At 42.9% G+C, this 25,903-nt stretch overlaps 1 protein-coding gene across 6 annotated transcripts in view; it reads right to left on the reverse strand.

Moving 5' to 3' along the window:
- RYR3 (ryanodine receptor 3) overlaps positions 1–25,447 on the reverse strand; it is a 605,205-nt gene extending 579,758 nt beyond the window's left edge. For all 6 annotated transcript variants that reach the window (XM_055132600.1, XM_055132599.1, XM_055132596.1 and 3 more), the window contains exon 1: positions 25,235–25,447. In XM_055132600.1, coding sequence (XP_054988575.1) covers positions 25,235–25,285 — 51 coding nt within the window. In that variant the 5' untranslated portion in view covers positions 25,286–25,447. The remainder of the gene's footprint in view (positions 1–25,234) is intronic.
- Positions 25,448–25,903: the final 456 nt, after the last annotated feature.

Consider the following 25,903-nt stretch of genomic DNA (forward strand, 5'->3'; position numbering starts at 1 on the left):
AGCAGCTACCTTAATTTGCAGCTTCTTCCTTCAATTCAGTTTCACAGCATGTGCTTTTTCTCACAAATAATGCATTGTTCAGTTTTGCTTGTTTTTATTCGAAATTAAATCAAACTTTTGTAGTTTTTCAAGGGCAGCCTTTTTCACATTATAAGGTTTATAATGTGTCCGTAAGATTTACATGGGGAACTGTAGCTACTTCATTTCACTGAGCACATGGTGAGCAACCAAGGAGATGATAGTGCAGTGGTTGCACAGGGCCAACCCAAATTTGATCCCCAGCACTATACTTGGTCCCCTAAGTCTCACAAGGAGTGATCCCTGAGCACAGTGATGTAAAGGCTCCAGGAATAAGTCCTGAGCACTGCCAGTTGTGGGCCAAAAAAAAACCCCAAAACTTAAAAAAAATTCTACATAGTGCTATCTTCATGGTCTGCCCAGTTTCTCCCTTGTGTTCTTGATGGGTGTGGGTCATTCATTAGAGGAGCAAGCTGGAGAAATGCTCGTGTGCATGTGTATGAGCCCACAGACTCTTTTTTGAAGAACCCGGAGTCACTTGGCATGTGTAGGTTCACATCACCTATATTAGTGGACAGTGCCAGGTGATTTTCCAAAGAGACTGAACCAATCATGTTGACAGTCATGCACCTTTCGTCTATTGATAAATTCAGTTTAAGCATTTGTTTAAAACCTATTCCACAAATGACTGCAGTCATCTATGGTCTGTTCCTCTCTTTCTGACTCATTTCACTTAGCATGATACTCTCTGTGTCCATCCACTTATAAGAAATTTTCATGACTTCATCTTTCCTAATAGCTGCATAGTATTTCACTGTGTACCAAAGGAGGAAACATTTTTAATACATCAAATTATTTTTTATTATAGAAGCAATCCAATTTGATTTCTTCTTCTACTGATTTTACGTATCATCTACATTTCTTTTAACATGGTATTATGGTTTGGTAGTTGTCTTTCTTCTCACAGTGACAAAACCTGTACAGAGTTTACAGGTTCAGAGAACTTGCCTTTCTAGCAGAAACTGTCCCCTGTTTATAATCTAGGAAGCCCACTTTTCTTCTTCCAAAGTGGCCCGTTGTCATTTTTTGAAAGTAAAGTTTTGTGATAATGGGCTAAGCCGGTTTATTTTCATATTGCCTACAACTGCTTTTATGCTGCTGCAGCAAACCGTGTAGTTAGGTTATAGCTGTGACAGTAAACAGTGAGATTTACTATCTATTCCTTCACCAGAAATGTTTGCAAAGCTGTCTTAAGTGTATATCTTTCCCCCTAATTATTCCTTGGATTACAAGTTGAATTTTGTTCTACAGTATTTTTGTAACTTTTCAGAACTTTGTGCTTAACAAATATGGAGCATGATTTCTTTGACTTGTGGGTCATTTAGAACTTTTGTTTTTAATTTCCATGTGGGTTTTTTCAGCACTATCTTTCAATGATTGACTTTTATCCTAAATTGCTCAAGTGATGACAGAACAGATTTTGTATGAGACAATCACTGTCTGTCATCACTGTCATCCCATTGCTCATTGATTTGCTCACGCGGGCACCAGTAACGTCTCCAAGTGAGACTTGTTGTTACTGTGTTTGGCATATTGAATACGCCACGGGTAGCTTGCCACACTCTGCCATGTAGGCGAGATACTCTCAGTAGCTTGCTGGGCTCTTTGAGAGGGGCAGAGGAATCAAACCCGGGTTGGCGGCGTGCAAGGCGAATGCCCTACCCGCTGTGTTATCACTCCAGTCCTTATGAAACAAAACTGTTTTTTTTAACTTTTAGAATTTTTTTTCATGACCTGGTATGGGATCATTTATTCTGTTTTAAATGTGTGCTTAAAAATGGGTTTTGTGGTTCTTGGATGCAATGTCCTATTACTTGTATCTATTAAATCTTTTATGTGCTTATTGATTGTCTACTTAATCAATACTTTATTCAGAAAAGCATTAAAATTTGTCACCAAATGGTGGACTTGTTACTTTCATTGTATCACTAACCATTTTTGCTTTGTCTTTTAGGGATATATACCAATTAAACTTTTTATGACTTCTAGGGAAACTGATTGCTTTATAAAGATTAACATTGTTCTCATTCATTTCTGACACCATTTTTGTTTTCAGTTTTCTGTTTTAAAAGTGTTTTCTTATGAACAATACAGTTGAATTCTGTTTATGTGTCCACTGTGAGAATATCTGACTTACACTAAAAAATAAATCCATTTGATTTATTATAATTATTGCTCTACCTGAGTTGTTTTGAGCATTTTATTTTTTTTTCTTTTAGATTGACTCACATTTCCCCCACCCCCCATATTTTTATTGCATACTTTATTTATTTTTATTTTTTAACTTTTTTATCTCTATAAAGTTGTTCACGATATTTGATTGATTACATTTTATATTTGAACACCAATTCCACCACATTACACCTTCACACACCATATTTTGAATGTTTCCATCCCAAACCCAAAACCCTAGCCGCTAAGCAGACTGAAATAATTTATTTTGTGTTGCTTGATATGCCAAAATCAGTAACAACAAGTCTCACAATGGAGACATTACTGGTGCCCGCTCCAGCAAATTGATGAGCAACGGGATGACAGTGGTACAGTGATACAGTGATTGCTTGTTATGAAAAATCCACTAAAAATGATCCTAAAAGGGCTTTTTAGAGGAAAGTGTGTGGATATTGTTGTATTTCACCCAGAAGCCATTAAGCCCTTCTATAAAAGAGTAGTAACATGTTGTTAAAGGTTGAGGCTTGTGTGTGTATAAATATATGTGTGTAAATGTATTTCCCCCTAAGATTGGTTGTCTTCTACTTTAAACGTGGTGTGCTACTCTTGGTATATCAGTGGTACAAAGCATGAGATGTTGCATGGTCCAGAAAAAGATTCACTCATGGGTGCAGCTCATCCAAGCATGTGGAGACCAGCTGTGAGTATGAGTTCAGCAGTTGAGTTTGGGAGGTTTTGGGCTGCCAGGGCTGGCTTTGTTGGGGCAGGGAGGGAAACTCACACGCCCCCTCTAGGTTCCCCTGAATGAAACAGCCTGGTGCAAGGTCTGGAGGCATGTCTATGACATATCCTTATATATTTGCTTTAAAGTTGCATACTTTTTTTTTCTTTTTGAGTCACACCCAGTGATAATCAGGGGTTATTCCTGGCTTTGCACTCAGGGGTTACTCCTAGCGCTGCTGGAGGGACCATATGGGATGCTGGAAATTGAACCCGGGTCAGCCATGTGCAAGGCAAACGCCCTACCCACTGTGCCATTGCTCCAGCCCCCTAAAGATGTGTAATTTTTTTCTTCTTCAGAGCAATTTGGACATTTTAACTTGCGTATTTAAATTAAAACTTAAAATTAATATCACAACTTTTCTATCAAAAATTAAATAGGATCAAAAAAGATATAGGAGTCAGAGTTGTGGGTTCTGGTTAATGATGGAGGAGGTAGGTACCAGGGGGTCAAACTTGGGGGGTTGAACATGGTAGGCAGTTTCTCCAGTACCAGGATCTAAGAATTCTTCATTACAAATCATTTCCTTAGTGATAAATAAGCTATTATTGGCTAGAGTTTTGGACACTGATCTATTTCTAGTCCAGTCTGGACTGGAGTGATAGCACAACAGGTAGGGCGTTTGCCTCGAACGAGACCGACCCAGGTTCGATTCCTCCGTCCCTCTCGGAGAGCCAGGCAAGCTACTGAGAGTATCCCACCTGCATGGCAGAGCCTGGCAAGCTACCAGTGGTGTATTCAATATGCCAAAACAGTAATTAACAACAAGTCTCAAAATGGAGACGTTACTGGTGCCCATTAGAGCAAATCGATCACAATGGGACACCAGTGCCAGTGCTACAGATCTATTTCTAATCCTACAAGTTAAAAGTTACTTCATATAGACTTGCTTACTCTAGTTTTATTTTCCTTTTCAGATGCTCTGTTGGGGTCATTTTAATTTCTAAAGTTTTGTTGGGGCAAACTTTCTTAGATTTGTTGTGTCTGTAAATATATATTTTGTTTCCATTCTTGAAAGATAATTTCACTAGATATTTTATTTTTAACACTTAATGCACAAATATTTATAGAATATTCATACATTTTTGTCACAACATATTTAATGATAGAATCAAGCAATTATATTTCACATGCAAATATATATCATATATATGATTTTGTCACAAAATATCTACTCATATAATTGCTAAAATCATGTAACTATAATGTAAAAGTGTATATGATATGTATGATTTAATTATGAAAAAATCATTTTATATACTCATTAAAAGAATAACAACAATTGTTTTGAATATATAAATATATATTGTAAGAATATACCTTTCAAGAGATCAGAAAAGACACTGTCATCACTAGGTTAAATTAGAAAACTAAGTCTATTTCCACTTAAACTACTGAGACCATTTATTTTCTAGGTAGTAGGCTATTTCTGATTTGCTAACAAAAATTACTTAATTAAACCAGACTATGCTTCAGTACCTCTTCCTAAATGTGGAATTAGCTAGTGGTCTACTTTGTAAGGTAATCAGCAAATTAAGCACAGGATAATAAGTGGGATAAATTTAGGATGAGTTCTTTTGCCCTAAGTATGTGAAAAGTATCCTAAGGTGGAAGGTATCAAAGAGAACATTTTTTAAGCTAGTATTTTTAAATGACTCCATTTTTAAACATTATTATTCCAAAAGACCCGAGGAATATTTGTCTAGAAAAATGATAATCAATGCATTAAAGAATAAATATAGTAGAAATAAGGATCTTTTTAAAAAAGAGATGCAGATGGCAAAAAGATACATAAAAAATGTTCATTAGTAAGGAAATGCTAATAAAGACCACAGTAACTTATTACCTCACACCCAGAAGAAAAGATCCAAGCAATGAATATTGAAGGGTTGGAGGACTGTGAGAGTTGGAAGAAGAAGGGTCAAGCCTCTTCTTCAACACTGTTGGTAGAATGTGATAAAGAGATTTGTGTTGAACATTGCATGCCCTGAAACTAAGTAATAGATAACCGTATAACTCTGCAATTCATGGTAATTAAATTTTTTTTAATTTATCACAAAAAGTTATGTGAATTTGTTCAGCCTCTATGGTAAACATAGAGGCTGAGCATAGACATTCTTTTAAAAATAAAAATTAGAAGTATCATTTGAGCAAATGAAACCATTCCTAGGCATTTATCCAAAGAATAAAAAAACACAAATTCAAAATTCAAATTCAAAAAGAGTTTGTGCCCATGTTCACAGCTATATGAACATAGCCAAATCATCGAATCATGGTAAATGCCCTTAAACAGGCGACTGAGCAAATAAGTTGTGATGCATATCTATTTGATGAAATACTACTCTCACTGCTTAGAAAAAAAAAGAAATCATGTTACTTTGGGAAAAATGGATTGAACTTGAGGTGATTATGCCAAGTAAAACAAGGAAATAGAAAATATTACAGGGTAGTTTCATTCATATGTGGAATATAAATAACTAAGACAAATGATCTGTGAAAAACAGCAAAACTAACTCAGAACTCAATAAAAGCTATGGAGTGTAGCAGAGGGAAAGAGGTGGGGTGAAAGGAGTAAGCAGACTGATCTTCTGGGGGGGGGCTTAGGAGGACACCAGAATTTTGGTGGTGGATGTAGTGAATAAAATACACATAGAAAGGGGTTCCCTGTATCACTGTATCACTGTCAACCCGCTGCTCATCAATTGCTCGAGCGGGCACCAGTAATGTCTCCATTTGTCCCTGTCGCATGCTAGTGTAGCCCAATGGCATCTGCTCGCTCCAGGAACATGAAGAGCATGTTGCTATTACTGTTTTTGGCATATCAAATACGTCACAGGTAGCTTGCCAGGCTCTGCCGTACAGGCAGGATATCCTCAGTAACTTGCCAGGCTCTCCAAGAGGAGAGGGGGCAGCAGCTTTGAGCTTATATAGCTGAGCCAGAGGTGGTTTGTGGGTGTGTATCCTACATACCTAACTTTTGGCTGTTTAATTTCTTGATAAAGTTGGCCCCAAGTTGTTGAGGTCTGGACAAAAAGCAGAGCAGCAATTTGGGGGTATCTGGAAGTCTGAAGGCACCATTAGGTTGTTGATGCACTTGCCCCACAGGTACTGGTTGACCTGCTGGCGGCACGATACCCCCAAGAAAGGGGTTAAACTTACAAAATTATATAATATTATAAACTAATGATAAATCAGTAAAAAGGTGAGGAGCATTCACAAAAGAGTTAAAGAAGCTGAAAAATGTGAACACTAACTTATATTTAAAATGGTTCCCTCAACTCTGTCCACAAGACTATAGAAAAAGGCTCTTGCCATCTTGATTTACCAACTGTCACCTTCCTAACTCCTAACTTTTTACCTGGAAGCCTGCTCTTGGGAAAGTAGTTATCTGGGACCCCCAGTGAGATCCACCACACTTAGAAAGGACTGGTTCATCTAAAAGTACTACTTCCCCCAACAGAGCCCAGACCAAATAAGCACACCAAACACCAAGATATACAACTTCACAGGCCCGTGGACTGGTCTCCAAACTGGCTCAGTGTTGCAACAAAACTTGTTTCAGTCACTTGGACCATGGCAATCACTTTCCAACTGCTTCCCTGCTTCCTGCTATATGGATACCAAAGCTTGTAATCGTGCCACTTCTTTCTTTTGGCCATAAAAGCTTTATTACAGCCATAAAACAAGCCCCAAAACTTTTACGGCCATAAAAAACTGATCAGTTTGAGGCCAGAGAGATCATACAGCAGGTAAGGCACTTGCCTTGCACTCGGCTGACCCTGGCCCAATCCCTTATGGTTCCCCAAACCCACCAGGAGTGACCTCTGAGTGCAAACAGAGAACCAAGCCCTGAGCACAGCTGTGGGTTTGATGCTGGCCCCAAATAAATCAAGCCTATGAAAAGATTGCCCTGAAGAGCCCTCAGGATCTTTGCATTTAGATTCAATACACAACCTTTTAACCATTTGCACTGCCATCTTAATTTACCAACTGTTACCTTCCTAACTCCTAACTTTTTTTCCACTTTTTGTGTTCCAATTAAGATCTCCTTGGAGTTATATTACCACTGAAAAAATGTCTCTGTTCAATATGGTCAAGAGTCTCTTGCAATTGGGTAATATCCTGTGGGTGGCTTATATTGGGCATAGACCTGTCCAGTGGGCACACACTGAATGAAAACTAGACTGTCACATGTCCAGTTTTAATAGGAAAAGAGATGGGGGCAAAAAGTTTTGGTGTTTAAGAATACTGAGAACTGGAGAGTAAGTATTTACTAGTAGGGCTGAAGCTTCTTATGCATTCTACTTCTTGTGACAAAAAAGGACCCAAGATGTACACTAAAATGTGTGAGTCTGAGGCAAACATCCTTTCAGAAACATCCATTTCTATTTTCCCTATCAATTCTTCACTCATCAAATAGCTTAATGAACTTTAAAACTATACATAGATAATAGATTTGAACCATTATATTATTCATTTGGTAAACTTGAAGTCTGACTTGATAAGTTTTCATATAAATATTTTGGAGTATTTATTAATATCACTCAAGTCCCCCAGTAAACAACTTTCCGAGGGACGCAAAAATTTTAGGATATTAGGATAGAAGCCCAATTTTTGTTGCTAACCTGCTCATGGAAATTCATCTTAGCAATACATCACTGAATCACTGTCATCACTTTCATCCCAGTGATCATCAATTTGCTCAAGTGGGCACCAGTAATGTCTCCATTCATCCTACCCTTGAGATTTTAGCAGCCTTTCTCGATTTTACTCATTCTTCCCAGCGGTGCCACATTGGAGGGTGAGGGGAAAGAGACCCATCATTGTTACTATATTTGACATATTGAATACGTTATGGAGAGCTTGCCAGGCAATACATACCAGTTCTTATATATACACTCTATATTTGTTATATATACATATATATAAAACATAATGTTTATATGTTCATATAAAATATAGAAAGAATTTCTGCAGCAGATGTGCTTGACATTCTTTCCAAACACCTTATTTCCAGAAACTCTTTTTTCCTCTAAGTCAGCGAGGAGGAAATGGGTGTGAAAAAAAGAAGGAAGGATCCAGGAGTGTCTGGGACACAGCGCCACTGCTGACTCTTCACTTTAATAGCCACTGTCCCCAATAACGCTGCTCTCAGAGCCCCAGCCCTTCGGGCTAATCACTTTCTATTTTCTAGATGTTCTTAACATGTCTTTTTTTTTTTGGTCACTTTAACCCCTTTGTCCTGAGCCAAGGTGAATCATCTTCATCTTCTCCAGCTAAGAGCAGTGCTAAGTCCCTTGAAGGAAAGTTTAGGTAAAACCTAAACCAGGGTTTCTTTTTTTTTTTTAATTTTTTTAATTTTATTGAATCACCATGAGATAGTTACAGGCTTTCATGTTTGGGTTATAATATCACAATGATCAAGCACCCATCCCTCCACCAGTGCACATTCCCCACCACCGATATCCCGCGTATCCCCCACCACTTTCCCACCCTCCCCCTGCCTCCATGGCAGACAATATTCCCCATACTCTCTCTCTACTTTGGGGCATTATAGCTTGCAACACAGACACTGAGAGGTCATCATGTTTGTTCCATTATCTACTTTCGGCACACATCTCCCACCCCAACTGGTTCCTCCAGACATCATTTTCTTAGTGATCCCTTCTCTATTCCATCTGCCTTCTCCCCTCCATTCATGAAGCAGTCTTCCAGCTATGGGGCAATCCCCCTGGCCCTTGTATCTACCATCCTTGGGTGTCAGCCTCATGTGATGCTACCCTATACTCCACAAATGAGTGCAGTCCCTCTATTAGACCAGGGTTTCTTAAAATTATTTGGCCTACCAGCCTTTCCAGAAAACACAGAGAGAGAGACAGAGACAGAGAGAGAGACAGAGACAGAGAGTGTGTGTGTGTTCCCCTGGAAATCTAACTTCTTTAAGCAAACACGATTTCTGCTTAAGCTGCACCATTAACACCCCTGAGGTATACCTGCTCCTACAAATCTCCCTATTGCTCCAGCACCTCGAAGGCGATGGTATCACCCACTTTGGGAATCACTGACTTGAACTTTAGTTTCCAGGAGTAAGGCCAGGTCCTATCAGCGGATGTTCACTCTTACTAATAATTTCTGACTTCTCAACCCCTGAGTTTCCAGATACAACAGCACAGATCATCAAAATTTGTCCTTCCAGGGCCAATTCTTGGGGTTCAGTTCTCACAGCATCAAACCAATTGTGAAGCAGCTCATGGGGGAATAAAAGTGCGCTTATATAATCTATGTCTATATATTCTACTTTGCCAAAATTACAGGACTGAATTAACATTGGAGACGCCTTTCAAATCCCTTAATTGAATTTGTTAGCTAGTTCTCCATTACCTAAAGGAGAAAAGTAAGATCTTGATTTCCTTCCAAAATGGTTTCCCATAGTCATCTCCCCACAGTCTTCCTTGCTCCCTGATCATGCCACCTACTTCCAAACTCGAATTACAGTTTACAATGATCCTTCAATGTGAAATACACTTTTAAAAAAATTTTTATTAGTGAAACACCGTGAGGTACAGTTACAGACTTACAAACTTTCATGCTTGGATTTCAGTCATACAATGGTCGAGTACCCATCCCTCCACCAGTGCCCATCCTTCACCACCAATGGTACCAGCATCCCTCCCACCACCCCCACCCCGCCCCCCCCACCCCATCCTGCCTCTGTGACAGGGCATTCCCTTTTGTTCGCTCTCTCCTTTTGGGTGTTGTGGTTTGCAATAGAGGTACTGAGTGGTCATCATGTTTGGTCTATAGTCCACTTCAGCCCGCATCTCCCATCCTGAGTGGGGCTTCCAGCACCCTTTACTTGGTGTTTCCTTTTCTTTCTATCTGAGCTGCCTTTTCTCCCAGCATGTGAGGCCGGCTTCTAAGCTGTGGAGTAATCCTCCTGGTACTTATCTCTACTATTCTTGGGTGTTACTCTCCCATTTTGTTACTTTATATTCCACAAATGAGTTCAATCGTTCTTTGTCTGATCAACATGGAAAGTATGTTAAGTGAAATAAGTCAGAAAGAGAGGGACAGACATAGTGAAATACACTTTTAACCCCATTTTTGCCCACTAACACTTAATAAACTCAACCAACTTACCTATTCCCTTCTCTTCAATTTCCCCTGACTCCCTAGTCAAAATTAACTATTCCTTCCCGAGTGTTTAATTTATTTTTATCTTCATTATCTTTGCTGGAAACACATTTCATTGGCACCAGTCTTGCCAACCATAAGGGAACAGAAAAGGAAATTTTGATAGCAAGATCTCAGGAAGACCAGCAGGTGAGATTTAGTCATTAATACACGAACTATTTCAACATGACTACTATGTCCAAAGCATTTTCCTTAGTATTAAAAAAAATAGTGGGAGTGAGAAGACAAAGTTCTTGTCCCTAGTGCTAGAAGAACAACAAACAGGATAAATAAGTAAATATATATAGTATTGTTAGTGATGAGTGCCAAAGCAATGAAAGATATTCCAGAAGTTCTGAAAGTAGCACTGTAGCACTGTCGTCCTGTTGTTCATTGATTTGCTCAAGCAGGCACCAGTAACATCTACATTATAAGACTTCTTATCACTGTTTTTGGCATATTGAATACGCCACTGGTAGCTTGCCAGGCTCTGCTATGTGGGCGGGATACTCTCAGTAGCTTTCTGGGCTCTCCAAGAGGGATGGAGGAATTGAACCCGGCTCGGCCATGTGCAAGGCAAACGCCCTGCCCACTGTGCTATCACTCCAGAAGGGATATACATGATAACCTTTCAATACCTATATTACAAACCATAATACCCAAAAGGAAATAGTGAAAGAGAGAGAGAGAGAGAGAGAGAGAGTGTGTGAGAGAGAGAGAGAGAGAAAGAGAGAGAAGAAAAGTGCCTGCCATGGAAGCAGCCTGGGGAGTTGGGGTGTCAGGAGGGAAACTGGGAACATTGGTGGTAGAAATGTACACTGGTGAAGGAACAGGTATTGGAATATTGTATGACTGAAATCTAATCATGATTAACTTTGTAACTGTGCATCTCATAGCAATTCAACTTCAAAAGAGAAAAAACAAAAAGAAATATAGTTCAGTGGCCAAGAGATAGTACAGAGGGTAAGACACTTGCTTTGCACATGGCCAATCCGGGTTCAATACCAGACACCCCATATACATTCCCTTGGGCCCACAAGGAGTAATCCCTGAGTATAACCAGTGTGGCCCCAAAACCAAAAATAAGGAAAGAAAAGAAAAGAAATGAAGAAATAGAAAGAAAGAAAGAAAGAAAGAAAGAAAGAAAGAAAGAAAGAAAGAAAGAAAGAAAGAGAGAGAGAAAGAAAGAAATAGAGAAAGAAAGAAGGTAAGAAAGAAAGAAAGAAAGAAAGAAAGAAAGAAAGAAAGAAAGAAAGAAAGAAAGAAAGAAAGAAAGAAAGAAAGAAAGAGAGTGAGAGAGAAAGAAATAGAGAAAGAAAGAAAGAAAGAAAGAAAGAAAGAAAGAAAGAAAGAAAGAAAGAAAGAAAGAAAGAAAGAAAGAAAGAAAGAAAGAAAGAAAGAAAGAAAGAAAGAAAGGAGAGAAAGACAGGGAGGGAGGGAGAAAGAGGGAAGGAGGGAGGCTACTTCTAAAGGCTATAGAGAGAGGCTGCCCCTAAATCTCACTTACTCTACAATTCGAAATCTGCTATTTTATTTTCATTTGACTTGGGGAGTTTAAACATATTAGGAAGCCTTCTCTAGATTGGTGAGATATCTGTCTGCTTATTCTGGAAGAGTCACCAAGACATGAACATGAGTGGCATGCACTTAGCCTGACCAGAGACCAAAGCAGTCCTGGGACCAAGCCATGAATATGTCATCACCTACCCGGCAGCTGAGAGTCAGGGCCTGGTGTCTGCTTAAAGGCAGTTTGGGACTGTAGCCTTCCTGGATTCAGGAAATAAAGCTTGAACGCATACATGCCCACGGGTTTTCATTTAGCTGAGGCTTCTAGGAAGCAGGTGGGATAGCGTTTTCAATTTTTTCCCAATTAATTGAGTTAGAAATTGTAGTAAATAAGCAGTTTTGTGTACATTCTCTACTCCCAAACAGTTTTCATATCACTGAAAAGCAGCTGCTCCAAGACCCCAGGTGTCTTGTGGAAGCAAAGCTGAACCTGGATGCTGGGGACCTGGCAAAGGGAATCCCCATTCACTAAGGGTCCAGGAGCAGGACCAACCATTAAAATGGTAACTATGCCACATCGTAATTGTAACACACAAGGAAAACGTGCATAGGAGGAGCCAGCTATTAAGTTTATTTCAAGTCCACAGCATTTTCACACTTATCTCAAAAAGCCCCTGAAAACAATATATTCCCAGTTTAAACACATAAAAAATGTTAGGGCCTCACAGGCTGCAATAGATGAATCTAAAGTTCACACTCTGGTCTGTCTTACTCTCAAGGCTTCTCTCATCAGAGACCACATGTGATAATGGGGTTGACACTGATGACAATGGTGCTAATGGTGATATGAAAATGGTGTGCGCTACCAGAGAAATCATCAACTTTAAGACTGATTGTAAGGGAACACTAGGACATTTCATAAAAATTAAAATTGATCTGGGAGGCAAATTTTTTACTAATGATAGTCATTTATGAAAATTGTATACAATTATGCTTAATTGTGAATTAGCACAATAATATTGATGTATAAAAATAAATATGCCGGGGCTGGAGCAATAGCACAGCGGGTAGGGCGTTTGCCTTGCACGAGGCCGACCCCCCCGGGTTCGATTCCCAGCATCCCATATGGTCCCCTGAGCACCGCCAGGAGTAATTCCTGAGTGCAGAGCCAGGAGCAACCCCTGTGCATCGCCGGGTGTGACCCAAAAAGCAATAAATAAATAAATAAATAAATAAATAAATAAATAAATATGCCATAATAACTTTAATTTTATTTTGAAATTTATTTGATTAGGATATGAGCTTTATACATATGCAATAAGACTTTACTCCTGCCTAGGTTCTAATATTTATATTTTTATATTTATGCATTCTTTATATTTTTCTTTTGACAGGGGAAAAATGTCCCCTCAGAGGAAAGGGGGGACACTTGTTAAATGCATGTAACAAGAATGAACTTATTTATGGAGTTCCTGTTTTACATTCTTATACCTGAAAAGGTGATCTGTCTGTCCTGATGCACAGTCCAGGTGGGATTACCTTGTGTTACTGAAAACACAGTGAATTCCCAAGTAGGTGTGAATTTCCATATCTAAAACATAGGCTGAAAAATAATCTTCAAAATCCAGGAAAATAAGCTATTTGTGTTTAGTGTTCTCCACTTCTGCCGCCCATCCAATCATATACAGTATCAAAAATTGCTTAAGGAAATATCCGTGAACATTTGCATCAAAAGGTTGTACAAAGTAGACCCTCCAAGAACTGACCTGTCAGTTTGACTCCTGAGGACTCCAAGTCTATTCCAAGCCCTTTCCCATTCTCCAGGTATAATGCCAGGAATCAAGAACACAGAACAATCACTCAGTAATAAACCCTTGTATTTTTCAAACACAAAATGAGTGTGCAATGACATTCAGAACAGCAAGTATAACTCATGTCAATGTTTACACTGTTCCCTAAGACAATACTAACAGAAAATTATTTATTGAGGACTTACTATGTGCATAACACTCTTCCAAGCACTTTACATCATTAACTCATTTAATCCTCATGATGACCCTTTGAGACAAACTCTACTCTTACTCTCAGCACATGAGGGAAGAGGAAAAGACATTAAAAATTTCACCGAGATCACACACATTAATAAGAAAATTTTTGCGGCATATAAACACGGCAAAGTTAAAATAATTGCTATAAATTCATCTGAAATGACCAGTATCTTTGCTGTACTTTTATTGAAACGCTTCAAACATGAAGAAGTCTTATTGAGCTGGAAAGATAGCACAGCGGGTAAGGCAGTTGCCTGCATGTGGCTGACCTGCATTTGCTCCCTGGCATACGGTTCCCCTAAGTACGATGAGGAGTGATCCCTGAGAAAAGCCAGGAATAATCCCTAAGCACAGCCAACTGTAGCCCAACATCACACCCTCCCCTGAAAGAAAAAAATATTTTTATTCATTTATGCAACTAACAGTAACTTTTTAGGAACATAAAATAAGTAGCTGGTCAACAAATGTTGAATGGATATACTATTAACTTTAAATTTCATCTCTATCTATGTTACAATTTTAAGGAGTGTTTAAATGCTAGCATGATGTGAATTCACTTTGGTGATCAAGTCTATCATTTATTAAGCCCATTAATCTGTCTGTCTGCCAATCTCTCTCTTAAACACTGTGATAAATGATACATTGTCTTCATGCTAACATTTTCATCCAAGAGCCTTAATGTGTATTGTGAGTGCTATCCTCCTAAAAATACTCATCATTCTAGAGATTGTATTCACTCAGGTTTTGAGGCTGCAAAAAACTCATCCAGGGCTGCATGCAAACTGGCAGGCAATGCAGATTCTGATGCACAAGTATTCTTGTTTGTCTGACAGTATTTACGAAGTCTTTAATGTGTGGATCAAGCCCTCTTTTATTCATAAATAATACTGAATTCGTACATTTAATTATGTTCCCAGCTCCCAAAGTTTTAAGTTTGAAAGTCCTCCAATGTACAATGTACAATGTACAGCTAGATATTTGGAGTAGACTGAATTGAAGACTTCTGTGTTCCTATAGTTTATAATCTAAGGTTAATGCTTTAGGTTGATTGGAATCTATTTTTAGATAATCAGGCAACTGGACAACTGTTATTTTAAACAACCCCTTCTATATAAAAATATTTAGTACTCCTGACAAACACCCTCAGTTCCTTCACCACTTTTGTTTTCTTTTTATCAAAAAGTGCTCAAAAGATCTAGGAGTCCCACCATCAATTCCTGGCCAACTGGGCTATGATACAGTGCAAGGGACAAGGATGCAATCCTGTTCTGACCCTTTGGTTCTGGAAATTGCCAAGGTACCCGGATGGTGTTCAGAGGCCTTCAAGGCTACATGTGGTAAGATGCTGGGGACCAAGTGGCGTCTGGAATTGTATGTGGATTAGGCAAATGCTAGACATTTACCCAAAAAAATGTACTATCTTTTGACTCCTCCTATTTTCAAAGCACCCTGGAGCTGTAAGCAGCAGTAGCAGGTCTTTGTAACTGGAACTACACCCCAAGGAACGGCTGACAATCCTCTAGGTATTTGGCAAAAGAAATACCATCAAAGAGAGTGAGTACTTTAGCTCTGAGTTTACCCATATGACTAGTATATTCTCTGTTAATTTTCTCAGTCTGAATGCTTTGGCAATGAGATTTGCTCAAGACATCACTAAGGTTTACTTTTGAACTCCTCTCCTGGTGAGCCTGGAAATAAAAGACATATGACTTTGTGGTGAACCACTGCTTTATTTCAGAACAACATTCATATATCTGAATGATAAAGATGATCTTTTCAGGCATGGTGGTCCTCTTCTGATTCAATCTCTTGGATTCAGCTTTTGGTTCAATGCGGAGTTGTGGCTAACGGGATCTCTCTTACTACCCTGGTATTATTTACAGTCTGGATCTGGTTCATGGCACAGAGAATCAATACTTCTTATACTCTAGACATTGATGTGCCCTTGATGGAGAACTTTCCATTCTTTCCTATAGTTCCACTGACTAGCTCTTGCCTCTAAGATCCATTAGACAATTCAACTGTGAAATTATCAGAGAGAAAATGTCAGGCCCTGTCACTGGTCCCGTTGACAAACCCAGCTTCCAGTAAGAGTCTTTTCCATTTGCTCTGTTGGAGGATTGCTCTGTTGGCTCAGCTATACAAGGCATGCTCCTTTGATTTGCTCTAGGAATTGGTCCAACTTGGTTTCAGGATTCCAGAGCAGTTGCTTGGCCTGGTCAATGGGTAACATGCAAACAAATAAATTCCGTGATTTTGGAGTTTCTTTTCCCTGAAACACCTTTCTCCTTCAGGAAGGCAGCCCCTTAGCTCACTTTGATGTAGAGTCACCTCATCTTATACAGTTTGAGATACAAATCCAGAATGACCTAAAACAAAATATGACAGGTCCTCCAACAAGATTGTTTTATTCAAAGTTGTTTCATCATAATGGTAATGAGAGGAAAAACAATAACAGCCAGCACTGAACTGAACAATGTGACTAAAGGACCTGTTCTGTTTACACATTATTTTGCTTAAAGATTCCTACAAGCACCTATCAATGGTGTTTATAGTTAGAACATACTGTGTTTATATGTATGTGTGTGTGTGTGTGTGTGTGCGCGCGCGTGCGCGTACCGGGCGCCCGCTTCAGAGGGTTTTTCCCAATTCCTCTAATGAGATTTGCCATTCCCCTCAGGTAGTTCAAAGGTATGCCTACTCTGATAAAAGGTCATAAGTAGATAAAGATAGACTCTCAGTATCCCAACCCCAAACCCAGACTTCTATGCCCTGAGGACTTCTTCTGTCTACTCAGGGTTCTCCCAAGAACCAGTGCAATGCCCACTGAGGCTTTCCCCTCTGGATAATGCTCCCAAGCGCTTTCATCTTTCAGCAACTGATCTGATTCTTATTCCTTGAGGAACTGACTCTGCTTAGCTCCACTGCTAAAGATGCTAATCATTAATGTTACCTGCTGAGCTAACGATTTTGCATTTCAGTATTTTGATGGAGAAGATTTCCTGAGTCAATGTCATTTATCCCAAAGGCAAATCAAGGAGAAAGATAAGACTTCTGAACAGGGCTCACACTGACACTGACCCCCAATCCACTCTTTCATCTTTTATTTAGGATGTGCCGCTTTTCCCATCACACGGGCTGCTTCCAACAGAAACCACACAGAAACGGAAGTTGCAGAAAAAACTGTTGATGGCCTATAAGGTTCTGCACTGGCGGCTGCAGCTCGGTCTCCAGAGCTTCCGTCTGCCTCTTTTGCTCCAAACAGCAGCACGCAGCTGTCAGCCCAGAGGGGACGGCTCACTGTGAAGGAAATTTCTGGACTATTTTGCAATCTCATTTTAGGTATAATGTTTGCTCTCCTTTTTCTTGGGTGCTGAAGCCAATAAAAATAAGATCTTCTCAAGTAGACAAACCTGTAGAGTGTGTGTGTGTTTGTGTGTGTGTGTATGTTGGGGATAGAGGAAGAATAGAAGTCAATGAGAAGAGAAGGTGAGAGATCAAAGAAAATAAAAACATCAGGAAAATAGGGCCTGGTGGGTCAGGGATATAGGTATGGCTCCATACCCCTCTTTTTTAGAGGATATATTAACTTTATTTTATTTACAGAAGTTCAGGAAGAAACATAGACTCAGATCCAAGTATGTTATAAGGGAGGTGCACTGTCCCACAGACATTTGAGACATGCCCACCCCATTCGGAAGGGCTTATTTCAAAGCACTACCCTGGCCCCTTTCTTCTTTAGAAGATAGCTAAGCCTTGCCCAATGCAAGGACTGGGGCCACCATCATCCCCATCCCCAAAGGGCCAAAAATCCAATGTAATTTGTAGTCATCTAACATGATAGATCTCATGCCTTGTATATGTGAGGCCCTACCTTAGTTTTAATCCTTAGCACAAAAGAGAAAAACCACACACACACACACACACACACACACACACTAAAACTAAACAGTGCCTGGTGTCTCAGTGTCTCCTACCTGTACATCTGTGTCCCACCTAGAATAACAAAAATCTAAAAAATTCCAATAGTCTCAGCAATGTGCCCCGAGCTAGGGAGAGTGTACAGAGGATATGGCAGGAGAGCAGACACAGCTCTCTCATTTCTGAATCCTGCCTCATCAGTCTCAGAGATGAACTTTGTTTTCTAACAATTCAGAAACAGAAATGACTGCAAGAGGGATGAAAATGTCTTGGCACCTCTCAAGTCCCCTTCCCACAGCAGAATTGGGTCTAAGGTGCCGGCGCTTTGTCTTCCTTGTCTTTGAACTACAGAGATGCTAGGATGGCAAAACTCCCTGAAGTCAGAGAAAGTGCAGAAGCTGGAGATGTCTTTGTCCCAACTGACTTCCTACAAGAAGATGAACATGAGAGGACACCAGGCTGAAGCCAGATAGACCCCGTTTGTTTCCCTGGGGAGAAGCGATGGCCTGCAGCCTCAGCTCTGGCAGGATTCCCCACCACAAAAGAATCTGCTCTGTCCAGGTGCAGCCAAAAGAAACTTTGTAAAGGCTCTGACTCCCAAGGAGACGTGAGAATAGAAGCAAACTCCGGTGTAGAAAAAAGCAGAGTTGGCATTATAATCAAGCTGATCCCAGAGCTCTAGAAGGAAGGAATATCTAATTTAAAAAAAAGAGAGAGAGACGGGGGGAGGGGGGTGGAGGGAGAGAGAGAGAGACAGAGAGAGACAGAGAGAACAAACAGAAGAAATGAAGGGACAGTTCTGAGAGGTAGAGATATGGATTTCAATAAGAAAAGGTGGCCCTGTGGGAAACAGTTGCTTTGGTAATTTTCTAAAACGACAAAAATAACTCTGAATGTTCTCCTTGGTGGCTGGACGCATCCCTGGACTTTCAGGAGGCTATTGTTATCATCAGACTTGTCTTCTCAATTAGGTGTTTTAGTCAAATACCTTGAGAGGGGGCTGGAGCGATAGCACAATGGGTAGGGCGTTTGCCTCGCACGTGGCGGAACCGGGTTCAATTCCTCTGTCCCTCTCAGAGAGCCCAGCAAGCTACCGAGAGTATCTCGCCCGCACGGCAGAGCCTGGCAAGCTACCCATGGTGTATTCGATATGTCAAAAACAGTAACAACAAGTCTCACAATGGAGATGTTACTGGTGCCCACCCAAGCAAATCGATGAGCAACTTGAGAGGACTTGGCATTTGCTTAAGTCAAGCAATCTCCAAAATGTACTGATAAACCAATTTGAAGGTAAGGGGCCTGCATACTGAGCCTCTGAGGGAGAGGGTGCTACTTCACTCACAGACCCATTCTTAGGCAGCCCTGTTTGCCCTGCACCCAATATATCAAAAATACTCTTTTCTCTCTGTGGAGCAGAATTGGAATCCCGAGGCCTCTCCTACCACTTCTGAGGTGTTGTTAAAGCAAGTTCTGTCTTCATAGAAGAAGGGAAACAAAACTTCAGTGCTCTTAAGTGATGAATTCAAGGTCACAATGAGCTAAGAATTCCTGCCTCAATTGAAAACTTAAAAAAAAAAAAAAACCACTACCTCATTCCACTCATTCTGGATAAAACTTGTGTTAAGGTTGCTTAAAGCAGAGCAAATTCAGAAGGGGTTATATGGATATAGAACTAATACTTCGGGAATTGAGCTGAAATATTGGTTTCCAAAGACACGGGGCCGTCTTTCTGGTCCTATATAAGAAATTGGTAAGAATATTTAGGAAGATGTCAGATCAACTAGAAAATGATGGAGTAAGTGACTTCTAAAAAAGTCTCATTAAGTGCTAAAGTAAAGAAAATATCCTTTCCAGGAAGGGAATGAAAATTTTAAAAATCATCAAGAAACAGAAGATACAAATAAACAGACACAGTAAGATATCTTTAAACACAAATCCTTCCAAAACAAATTATCAACTACTGTGCATCCAAATAAATTTCATCTTGTCTTTTTCTTTGGGGAGTGAATGGGGGCCATGTCTGAAAGAGTCGCAGGGACCCCGAGGTGGCAGGGATCAAACCCAGGACTCTGGATGCAGAACAGTCACTCCAGCCCTCTGAGTCATCTCCCTGACCACATACCACCACCACCACCACCACCATTTCCCCTCAGCTCAGTCCTAAGGGACCAAAGAAATATGGCTGCTTATTTTCTAAGTCAATATTGGAAACGGAATGCAGAATTATTCAACAGTGTATTCACTTACAGTGCATTTGTGTTGCTTAAAGATCATATTAGCCAAAGAAAGAATGTGCACGGACATCAGGCATCTGTGGACCCCGTTCTTGGTCTCACATCTCTTACAGTGGGTTATAAAGCACTCCAATCATTTCCAAATTCACAGTCACTCTGTAGCTGTCTCTTTCTCCTGGAATGAAGCAGTTTAAAATCCCTCAGGACAATCCTGGTCAAGGGTAATCCTGAGCTAGTGGCCATAGGGCCTTTTAGATACTAGTTCCTTTGTAAGAAGGACCTCACTTCCTCCTCATCAAGGACATTTCCTGGGAGCAGAGGGATTGGGGTGTTTAGCTACTAGTACCTAAAAGGTGAGGTTTTAAATAAGATCAGTTTGGCCTGTTAACAGTAATTCATGCTTTTTTTAAAATTTAATTTTTTACTGAATCACTGTGAGCTACAGTTACAAAGCTTTCATGATTGAAATTCAACCATAAAATGATCCAACACCCATTCCTCCACCAGTGTGCATTTTCCACCACCAATGTCCCCAGTTTCCTCCTCTATCGCCTCCAGGCCCCACCCCCTACCTCTATGGCAGACCAGACGATTGGGATCCTAACTTTATCCCCTTTCCACTTTAATGGGTAATTTTTTGGTGCCTTTCCAGTTTGGGGTTTTGGTTTTTAGTTTGGTTTTTTTGTGTTTTTTTGCTCAAGCATAAAGCTGGTACAAACACATTATTTTTGCAAGAACAAATAAGTAAAAATCAGACCAACTCTGAAAAGGGGAGAAAAGGAGACTGTAAGGGTGGAAAGTGATGGTGGAAGCCCCGGAGTATGGGACTCTTTCGGCATTTTGTTACTTCAAACTGAGTAACTTCAAGCTACCAAGAGTAATCCCCCTGCAGGACAGAGCCTGGCAAGCTCCCCGTGGTGTATTCGATATGCCAAAAACAGTAACGATAGGTCTCATTCCCCTGACCCTGAAAGAGCCTCCAATCGTTGGGAAAGGCGAGTAAGGAGAGGCTGCTAAAATCTCAGGGCCCAGTGTAATAGAGATGTTACTGGTGCCCACTCAAAGAAATCCATGAACAACAGGATGACAGTGACAGTGACAACTTCAAACTGAATTCAGCAGGCCAGCTCTCCAACTGCAGACACTTGTGATATCTGGGGTCCACATCCCTGGACCCCCTCCTTAAGTTACCCATTATTATTCAGGCCACATGTGGCTGTGCCTAAGGGAAAGTCATTCCTTCCCTTATCCCATCTCTGCCCAAGGACTCCTGAAGGAAAGGGGTCAAAAGCTGGAGTCTGGCCTCAAACAACTGTTATGTAAATAGGCTCCAGCGAGGGAAGGGGGAGAAGCCTGCAGGAGAGTAAGTATAAGTGACAGAGAGAAAGAAACTCCCTGACCATTCCAACCTTGGCACAGTGCTCTGGAGAGAGCAGACTGTGCCCCAGCCCCAGTTCAGGATCTGCCTCCGTGCCCGGGCAGGAAGCAATCTGGATTCTCAGCCCAAGTGCCTTTTCTTGCCCCTGGAGAGCCATAAATTTAGAGGAAGGAGGACAACTTTCTACAAGGAGAGCTAAATTAGGCCTCTATCACCAATCTTTAATTGAAACAAGTGGAAACGAAGGCCCATCTCACGTGGAGCTGTGTTTTAATGAACTTGGTGGGGGAGCGAGGGGGTTGGCACACAGAAGGCTCCGGGTAATATTCTCAAAACAATAAGCTGAGACTTGGGGATTTTTCCCTTTCTTTTTCATATGCTGTTTTTTTAGGTGGAGGGAGAGGGGAAATCAGGAGGGTGGGGGAGGAAAATATCTTCTCCCTGGCACTCTCAATGCAGGATACAGTGCCAGCCACTCCACCAACTGTCTGCAGAAAGGGTAATTGTCACCCTTCTCACCCTAAACTTCGTGCTTGCGTATCAGTGGCTGGCAGGTTTATCTGCTTCTGAGCAGCTTCAGAGCCACGTCAGTGACACCAGCTACAGCGTCAGCAGGAGCAATTGGACAAAGATGATGCTACAGCCAGCGAGGGGGGGGGTGGAGGGGGAGGGAAAATTTTAGGCTTATAGAAGTCTTATTGCACTTTCCATCTCCCTCCCCCCCTTCCCTTTTCTTCTCCCTCCCTGCTTCTTTCTCATTGATTTAAGTAACTGCCAGTGATTTCCAAAGGCCAGAAGAGGACATGGAGTTTTACAAGGTTTGGGGTACAGGAGCAGTTAGCCAACACGATGTGCATGAGCACATCATAAGCATCAAACCCCTCGTTCAGAATCTGCCCCCTACTTAGGAGAGGGTGGGCTTCAGGAGGATCTGCTGACAGAGCCAGGATGAACTCCACACCTCACCTCCTTCCAAATGCCCAAAGCCCCACTACAGTGGCCAAGTGTCCACTGTCCACACCCACAGAAAAGAAAAATGTTACCCTGTGATTTGATGTCACTGGGATTTCTAGCCACTTCTTTATTGGTCACTGTCATAATAAGCAGGACATCATCACCAGCAGGAATTGGATGTGAGACCCCTCTAAACATATAATTTTCAAAGTTGGTTTAAAGACTCGACTTTCTGCAATGACAGTCTTCTAAAGCTTCATGGGGCAACGAGATGATTTTGTTTCTTTATCATTTATCAACCCCTTCCAGTCCAGGGCAATGTTATGTGAGGAGCTGTGCTATGACTTACACGCTGTGCCCAAAATTCTTTTAGAGACACTGTTTTGGGGAAAGAAAGAAACACTGAGGTAAAGAGGTGTGGGACTTCCAACAGAACTGACGTTCTTGAACTTCAGCAAATTCTAAATAGAAAATCTCACGAATTTGTGATTCTCCTAAAAGCAGTGAGAACAAGACAAAATTCCGTGTAAATGGGAAATTTAAAGTCACTGGGTTCAAAGAAATAACTGTGTCTAGTTTGTGGTTCTAGAGGGAGTGTCAGAGTTCAGAAAGAGGCAGTTCTCATCTCAGTACATTCATAAGACTATAACCTCTGGACTAAATGTTCAATGCGAGGCGCTAGTGGAGATTTAATTTATCATTATGTAATGACAGTTCTCAGGAACTTGCTGGACAACCCTGGGCTCAGTCACATGATTTCTTTTGCCTCAGTTTCATCACCTATTATCTCTACTATGAGCCAAAGTGGGAAATGCTAAGCTGTGTTACAAGGTTACTAAGAAACAGTACTAAACAACACCTGAGCTGATTGCTAGAAGAAAAAAGAATCGACAATGTCACATTGGTAGTCGCTGTCCCGTAGTTATTTCCACCCTCTCAGCCATACAGCGCCTCTGCAAATGGGGTTCTGAGTTTGGGTCCCAGAACTCCACAGGATGTGGGCCATAGATGGGTTTTCAAGGAGTCCACCTGCATTGATCTCTAAGGCAAGAAAGAAGCCTAAACAAGATGACCCCCACACTGCCTTCCAAATGCCCAAAGTCCCACTCTAGTGGCCAAGCATCCACTGTCCACACCTGTAGTGAAGACAATAGTAACCCTGTGATGTGACGTCACTGGGGTTTCTAGCTGCTTCTTTGTTGGTCGCTGTCATAATAAATATGCAGGACACCATCACCACGCACTGCTGCACACAGCAAAGCCTTGCTTCCAAGTCTACCAAAAACCCAGGGATGCTGTTGACCTGAAGGCCCCGGGGAACATGTAATGTAGGGATTAGGTCTTCTCTTCAATGCTGACTCTGGCATAAGCAAATTTCTTCTATCAACAATGCCGAGAAGACCTCAGTGATCAGAAGGGGGAAAAATGAATAATCAGGGCAGGGGAAACTTGAGTTAACACCAGGCCAGGACCAAGGACACCTGTTGGGGGAGAGCCTGGGGCTTGGGGAAGCACCAGCAGCTTCACAAGGAGACTGCTATGCAGACGCATGTGGGCAGGGTCATCCTGTCTGCCTGTGAAGTGTAACGAGTGAGGATGGCATCTGGGACTGCAGATCAGTCCCAGGACAAAGATACACCAGAAGGGTGATTGGGGCCATCTGTGTCCCCCAAGTGTGACCCAAGTCCTAACTGTGAAAGAGGAACCGTGTTCTGAAGAGAAACAAAAGAAAATCCTAAGGAAACAAGAAGTCAAGGGAAGGACCCCAAAGAAGCAAAAGAGCTAAGAAGGGGGGTCTTCAGCTAGTCGATCAAATGGGGGCACTTCAAGATAAGGCGCCAGGAAGAGGAAAGAATTCCGTTGGGAGGGATTCTTCAGTTAGCGCACACACTACAGTCCAACACTTAGCGAGCAATTTACACTTGGCCAAACATTGTGACATTCGCGATCTCATGTCATCCCTACCACCCGGAAATGGGCTGAAATATTTTCTCCGCTTGACCACTGAGAAAACTGAGTCGAGGGAGGGTGGGTAGTGCGATTGGCTCAAGGTCACCTGGCCCAAATCGGAGCTGGGGCGCACCTCGACGCCCCATCCTCATCTTCAACCTCACAGCATGCCCCCTGATAATCGTTCACCTTGAAGGGCTTTATCTTACCTCCGAATGGGGCGAGGTGGACTTGGCTACAACAGACTCCCCTTCCCCCACCACCCCCCTAAAATGTGGGAGGAGCAGCACCCTCCGGTGCCAGCGAGGGGACCTGAGTGACGCGAAGCCACAAGCCGGGGTTTCCCTCTCCAGCGGGGCTCCTAGCTAGGAGCGAGCGGCAGAAGCCTGGGCTCTGACCCGCGGGGCGAGCAAGTACGGCTCCAACCAGCAGGGGCCGGTTCCGAGCTGAAAGAGCGAGGGTCGGGGAGTGGGTGAATTGCTGCCCCGCGATCCCGGGACTGGAACGGGGCGCCCGCCACTCCCGCTGCGCTCGCCACGCTCGCTCGTGCCCCGCCAGCACCTCGGTGCAGACGCCCCAGCATGGGGGGCGCCCCGGAGGAGGCGAAAGAGACCTAGGGGTGGCATGTTGGGGAAGACAGAGAGGGCCGATTTGGGGGCCAGATCTTCCCACTTGTGATTCTCCAGGTCCGGGCAAACCAAGGAGCTGAGCCCCGGTTGGAAGTTTGGGTATCCAAGGATTCCCATCTAGTGGCAAGTTGTCCCGGCGACCGAATAGAGGTGGAGATGGAGGTCTGGGGTGCGGGGCGGGGAAGAAAGAAGAGGCAAGGAGAAGGGGGCCCCTGAGCACTCGTCGGCCCCTCGCGGCCGCGCGGGCTAGGTGGCCAGAACGCCTCTGCAGCGGGCGGGTGCGGAGCCCGCGCCGGGCACCCGGCACCGGGCACCGCGCAGCCGGCACCGCGGCGCAGCGCAGCCCCTCCTCGCCCGCTCCCGCGCTCCTCCCCACCTGCCCGCCGCCTCTCCCGGCCGCCGGGACTCACAGTCCGCAGGAACTGGATCTCGTCCTCGCCTCCTTCTCCCCCTTCGGCCATGGCTCCCAAGGCGTCGGCGGGGCCCCAGCCTCGGGCACCTCGGCTTCCCCCGGCAGCCGCTCGGCGCGCGCCGGCTGCTGCTGCGCTCTTTCTCCTCCTCCTCCTCCTCCTTCGCGGCTTCCTCTCCTCCTCCTTCTCCTCCTCCTCCTTCTCCTCCTCCTCCTCCTCCTCCTCCTCTTCCTCCTCTTCCTCCTCTTCCTCCTCCTCCTCCACCTCCTTCTCCTCCTCCTCCTCCTCTCCCTCCTCTTCCTCCTCCCACCTCTGGCTCCGTCTCAGCAGCGCCGAGCTAAGCTCCGACCATATAGGGAGCTGGGCTAACACTCCACTGCACTGCAGAGCGCCAGCGCCAACCCAGCAGCCCGCCTACCCCTCTCGCCTCTGCCCCAGCCAAGCGCGCCGCGGCCGCCGGTCGAGCGGGACTGGAGAGCGCAGCGCTGGGCGCGCGGCGCGGGCGGGGGCGGCGCGGGCGGCCGGGGCTGGAGCTTGGGGCCTCCCCCGCAGCGCCCCGCTCAGCGCCGAGCCGCACCGCACCCCCAAACCCCCCACCCCCCAGCCCCCGGCGGAGGCGCCCGCCCCGCGGCCACCGGAGGGTGCCCCCTGCCCGGCTTCGATTCACAA

Source organism: Sorex araneus, chromosome 3 (assembly GCF_027595985.1).
Source record: "Sorex araneus isolate mSorAra2 chromosome 3, mSorAra2.pri, whole genome shotgun sequence".
Classification (NCBI taxonomy): Eukaryota; Metazoa; Chordata; class Mammalia; order Eulipotyphla; family Soricidae; genus Sorex; species Sorex araneus.